Source organism: Mesitornis unicolor, unplaced genomic scaffold, assembly GCF_000695765.1.
Source record: "Mesitornis unicolor isolate BGI_N332 unplaced genomic scaffold, ASM69576v1 scaffold6683, whole genome shotgun sequence".
NCBI lineage: Eukaryota > Metazoa > Chordata > Aves > Mesitornithiformes > Mesitornithidae > Mesitornis > Mesitornis unicolor.
The window spans coordinates 1-5,712 of record NW_010172478.1 but is presented as its reverse complement, the minus strand read 5'-3'; the positions used below and the strand labels follow the sequence as shown (position 1 = coordinate 5,712).

The 5,712-nt window shown below is 41.0% G+C and overlaps 1 protein-coding gene across 1 annotated transcript in view; it reads left to right on the top strand.

Annotated features, from left to right (window-relative positions):
* The window catches only part of LOC104537490 (inorganic pyrophosphatase 2, mitochondrial-like), a gene marked incomplete at both ends in the record, with an annotated part of 26,276 nt that extends 21,716 nt beyond the window's left edge, over positions 1-4,560 (top strand). Inside the window, 2 exons of the mRNA XM_010180391.1 lie at positions 2,549-2,676; positions 4,475-4,560. Of these exons, the coding sequence (XP_010178693.1) occupies positions 2,549-2,676; positions 4,475-4,560 (214 nt within the window). The remainder of the gene's footprint in view (positions 1-2,548; positions 2,677-4,474) is intronic.
* Positions 4,561-5,712: the final 1,152 nt, after the last annotated feature.

The window sequence follows — 5,712 nt, the reverse complement described above, 5'->3', positions numbered from 1 at the left end:
AGGGAAAGTGAAATCCAGAGAGATTATTTTATCCATGAAGATGGTTGTCCCTATCTTAGGGAGGTAATGAAAGCCTGCCCCAAAGCCCATTCTAATATTTGAGAGCTTTAAAGAAATATAAATGAAGCCTATAAATAAGGAACCACTGATGGGGAGTGTTAGTAGTCAGTAAAGCACTGTTGATGAGCAGTTTTTATGGGAATAGGAGGCAAATAACCAAGTAGGAGAAATGGAGAATCAGAGTTAGGAGAGAAGTTTGCTGGAACAGAAACCAGAAAAAAAAGGAGCAACAGTCTGCAAAATTATGCTTGAATTTATGTAGTGTCTGGAGCTGGAGACCTGGAGTTCATCCACTCCTGGGAGCCAAGGAAATTGCAGCAGCAGCCTGATCTGCTTTACAGACTTGAAGACATACTGTCTGTTCAAGAGATACTAGAAGCTGAGTTCAAACCTCACAAGAGGAAGAGATGACAAGGGCTCAAGATGGGAGGAAGGATGCTCCCTCACTTGGAGTGAACAGGATGATACCCTTGAGCTTGGAAGCTGATTTGAATTGGAGCTACAGTTTTATTAGTGCCCAAATGAACCATCTTGCCTCCAACCAAGACCCTGCCCTTTTCTAAATCATTCCTTCTTGGTTGGTCTCATCCACCCACCAGAGTGAAAGGCTTCTTGTACCCTTAAACATGTATTCCAGCTAGGGGACCTGCCTCTAGCACAGCCTTATGTGCCCTTGCTCTTTTCTGGGATTCTGCCAAGGAAACTCCCTAATCTACAGACAGATGGCCAGCAGCCAAGTTCAAAATGTGTTTTACTCCGAGTCCATAAACACGTAGCCCTATTAAGTGTGTGCAGAAGCAAAAATTTACATAGGGTTCTTCAAAGTTTTAAGTTTTATTCTTTGAGTAGTGTGCGATCCAGGGGAATTTAGGAGTGGCATCTATCAGATGTCTGTGAACACACAGCTTATCTTCTCACATAGGTTTGGTCTTACAGTTCAGTTCACGTTGTCTCTCTTGGTGGTCTACTGAGAATTGAATGGTCTGCAGCACAAGACTTTTTTTCCTTCTGTTGCTGTTCTCTTTAGAATTACTGGAATGTCGCTGTTCAGGTTCACAGACTAGATTTTAAAAAGACATTTAGGCACTTAAAGATGGAAAGCACATGACTAGGTGTCAAGTCCATAGACTAAGCAGCTCTGGAAATCTGTTTTGTAGGACTGGATAGACAGAAGAGTGTCCATTGAGAATCACTGCTGACCAGGAGGTGTCAGTGAGTGAGGCGTTTCTACGGGAGAAGAGAATGGAGTAACCACACAGTATGGAGAGAGAACAAGAGGGAATCGAGAAGGGAGAAACGAGCAAGTGACTTGAAAAACACTAGAGAAGGAGAATAACACCATCGAAGGTGGCCTGGGCAGAGTGAGGTTATGAAATAGCTGGAAGACTGCATGCAAAGCACAGCAATAAAAAGTCAGCTCCCATTTCCATCAGAAGTGACTGTAGGAGGGACATAGATGGAAAGAGAAGGATTACACCAGCTACAAAAGGTATTTGGCTTCCAGAAAGGACAAAATCCTTTATTGTATCAAAATCAATTAGAATTGTATTGAAGGCTTTTCCATGTAAACAATTTGCCAAGGGGCTAATGGGACCACTTTTTTGCAAGCGACAGGAGCGATGGTAGTCTCACAGGACAACCTGGTAAAATTTCTCATGTACAGCAGAAGTAATCGTTTAAGATCATGAACTGCATCTTCGCTGTAACGGTATAGCCCTGGAGCAGAATTACTGTGTTACTGTTTAATCTCTCTGTACCCAGTGGGGCAGTGTTCATCTCTGCCTCCCAGGGCTGTCCTGCAAATGGCATGTGTTCCTCTTCGTGTCCTCTTCCATCTTTCCGCGGTAGGATTATAGTGGTGAAGGTAGAATTGGCTTACTGCTGTGAGTATGCAGATACCACCAGGTTATCAGTAGAGTTAGTGTTCAGTGCTCCTGACGTGTATCTGTCTTGTATCTAATGGCCTGAACTTGGAAGTAGAGTGAGCAGAGGGATGCCTTTAATATCTTTGAGAAGTCAAGCCTGTGTTTTATTTTGAGGTGCTGGTTTAAAAATCCATGTGTTGAAATTGTTTTTACTAGCTATCCTTTCATCATCAAAAAACGCCCGTAGTCCCTGCAGTTGCTGGGGAAAAAAATTACCTTAACTGAATAATCTTAAGTAGTACAAGAGGTACCTACTGAGATGAAAGCCTATAAATACAGAATTTTCTTCCTCTCCTGTCACAAGTACGGTCCTTTTATTCATTGTCCCTTTGGGCCTTAATTAATGAAGGGCAGGAGGCAACTGGTTTACCTGTTCAGTGTGGTTGTGAAATCATAAGATATCTATGGGCAGCTAATGTAGTAAAGTGAAGTTCCCCGATGACTTTGAAAGTGCTCAGTGAAATCAAATTGCTTGCAGATCCTTTATGAGTCTTTAAAAAATGAATGTTACAGAAACTGACCTAGTCTTTTTTTCTTTTTTTTTTTTTTTTTTTACCCTGCAGATATTGATGATGTCAGGAAGCACAAACCAGGTTACCTTGAGGCTACGCTTGACTGGTTCCGATTGTATAAAGTCCCTGATGGTAAACCAGAAAATCAGTTTGCTTTTAATGGAGAATTTAAAAACAAGGTGAAGATAATGCAAAATTAAAAGATGCATCCTTCTGTCATGTGGCCTATTTAATACATCCTAGAATTTCTGGAATTGTAAAGGAGGAGGTGTAACAAAAGGAGTTTTTATATGAGGGATCTTTGAATAGAATTTCTTAGACTAGGAATAAATAATGTTTGCTGCCTTCCATTTTATTCAGGGAAAATGCATAGGTTATTAAAGGCAGTCTGTAAAAAGAACTTCATTCCTAATCCTGACAAGACTTACACATGCACCTGTCTGTTTGTAGGTTTGGTTTTTTCCCCAGCACTTTCATTCTCCCTGTCAGACAAATGAACAGATTGTCTTTTGGGGTCTTTATTCAGTCCTGATTGATAAATTTTTCTGACTTTTTTTTTAAGGCAACGCAGTTTAAACAGACAATGAGTTGCAGATTTTTTTTAGAGTTGGTATTTGCTCAAGGTATACTTTTTCCTGGTAATTCAGTGTAAAAGCATTTGAGCTGGTTTTGGCTTGAAGACTGAAATAATGTTTTTCCCTTTTTAAGGAAAAGTGAATGGCGTTTTAAGATACCTACAGTAAAAATGGCCAGTGTTTGAAAGGGGAGTGGACCTGGGAATAGACCTCATTGAAGAAAATACCTGGATTTTTCCAGAGGAAATTGGATATGATTTGAGTAAAAGTGCTTTGCAAATCGTGTATTGCAAGCTCTCTGTAGACTCTTTTTGGCAAAGAATCACAGGTTCCCAATGGATGATGTCCGTGTGTCAGCTAGAAGTTAAAAAATGCCTTCCAACCAGCAACATTACATGTTTTGTCTGGTTAAAGAGGTGCCCGAACTCCCCTTTGCACTAAAAGTGTCTTTTTAATCAATCAGATACAGAGTTGTAAGGCTTGGTAACCTGATCTCTCCCCTGTTCTCCCAGGAACTGCTATTAGAGATTTCCCTGGTCTGTAGAGCACGGTGTCACTCAGTAGCAAGAGTTTAACCGTGTCTCCGTCCCTGTCAGGCCCTTGGAGTTCAGGCTGGAGGTGCTGAATGCCCCGAGATAGCTGCTTTGGAGCACTCGAATAATTCTCAAGCATTTCTAGAGACCCAGGATGTGGCGAGGCAGCCGTGGCTGTGCTCCAGCAGCTCTGGTGAAGTTCACAATGTTCTAGGGGCATTTTGCCAAGTCACTCCTTGTTAGGAAATGTGAAAGTTCTGCTGGCACTTTTTGCAAGTCAGTCCTAGATATCATCATCTGGACACTGAGGGCTTGTTTTACTTTATTTTTTTGAAGCTTTTTCATCCTCGCCCTGCCCCCAGTAGTACTTTTGTTTCTAACAAACAAAAACTGTTAAGCTGCTGACACGTTGCGTTATTGCCAATGCTTATGTATATGATTGGGCAATTTATGAAGTAAATGCAAATTTTACCACTGAAGGGGAAACCTTAACTCTGACTGGGATGTGCACGTGTAACAGAGGCGTCATAGCTCACACACTTTGTCCCAGTTAGGACCTGGTACAGCTTTCTACAGCTGTAGGTGTCTGCTCAGCATCTAGTGCTGATTTCATATTTTGTGCAACCTTTGTGCTTTCTGGCTGCAGACTGAGGGAAAGTCCTGAGTGCGTTGCCAGTGTATTTGACAGATAGTGAAGTTTGTTTCTTTTCAGGAAAAAGGGTGTTATATTTTCCAGAAATTTAATGAGGTCTCGAAGGAGGCCCCTTAAAATAACACATGAAACACTGTTTTAATAAACTAGTTCTGTGGCTTTTTTTTTCTGTTTAATAACATTTTAAATCATAAAACTTTTCCTTGATGTAAACTAGGATTTTGCTGTTGAAATTATTAAATCCACCCATGAATACTGGAAAGCTTTGCTTCATAAAAAAGCTGATGGAGGCAATATTAAGTGGTAAGTATCCAGTCACCTTTCCCTCTTCGTATTGTGCTAGTGCTGGTGGTTTTCAACATGTGACAGCTGTGCACAAACTGCTTAGATTTTTTTACTTTGACAGGAATACTCATGTTTTTGATTGATAATTAATTTATAATAGACCCTAATTGACTAATTGCATCTTGTATGATGGTGTTTTACTGGTACGTGGTTCCAAAATATATTGATATGTAAAAGTGAGATAGATTACGTCAACATTTCAGGAATGGCCCCAGAGTGTGTGTTCAGGATCATTTTGGGAGAATCTCAGTATCCCATACAAATCCTTTTGTCACTGCTTATTTCATCTTCTCATGCTGCATTGCTGTGATGCAAAAGAATTTTGCAGCTTAGCATTCCATATTTTTTAGTTGTTCTCTGGATTGAGAGAACCAAATTAGTGGTTTTTACTAGCCTTTGGCCTGATCTAAATTAAAATGGACTTCATTAAGCTCTCTGGACTGGTCTGCATTGGCAATTGTGGCACCAGAGGCCCTGAAGAGCAGGCAGATACTTTTGCCTGGTGCTTTCCAAGGACTGTAGGTTGCCATCAGCTAAACTAGCAGGGAAAGCTGCGCTCGGATAGGTGCTGTTGTCTTCTACTTAATTGGGAAAATACGACTTTCTGTCTCCTTCTTGGAGCTGATTGAACACCATAGTGATTCAACAGGTTGATAGTTCCACTTTAGCATGGTAAGAATACTGTAGGATAATACCCAAATGATGGTCTTGATAATTTCAGAGACACCTTGAGTTTCATGTTGACGAAGTTAAAAAATGAAAGTGCAGTCTTGCTTTGAGGAATTGAACTTGCCATTTACTGTGTAGGACCTTAAAAACTCATGACCGTACTCACTTTTTGTGTCAAAGAATGTCTATTCACATGGAAAGGTTTCTGCAAAGTATTTGGTCCCAGAGTTTGTCTGTTCTCTGGAAGCAGTACAGATAGATACCTGCTGCTCCATGTAGGAGCAGGATTTTGACTTTTTTCTTTCCTTCTTGTTAGATATTGCAGGCAGGTTACTGGCTGCCATGGAGTCTGGCCAACCTTCAGGGCACAAGAGACTGGGATATTCACACCATCTCTGCCAGGTGTTCTTCAGGCTCTGCAGAGGGACCTGGATAGGCTGA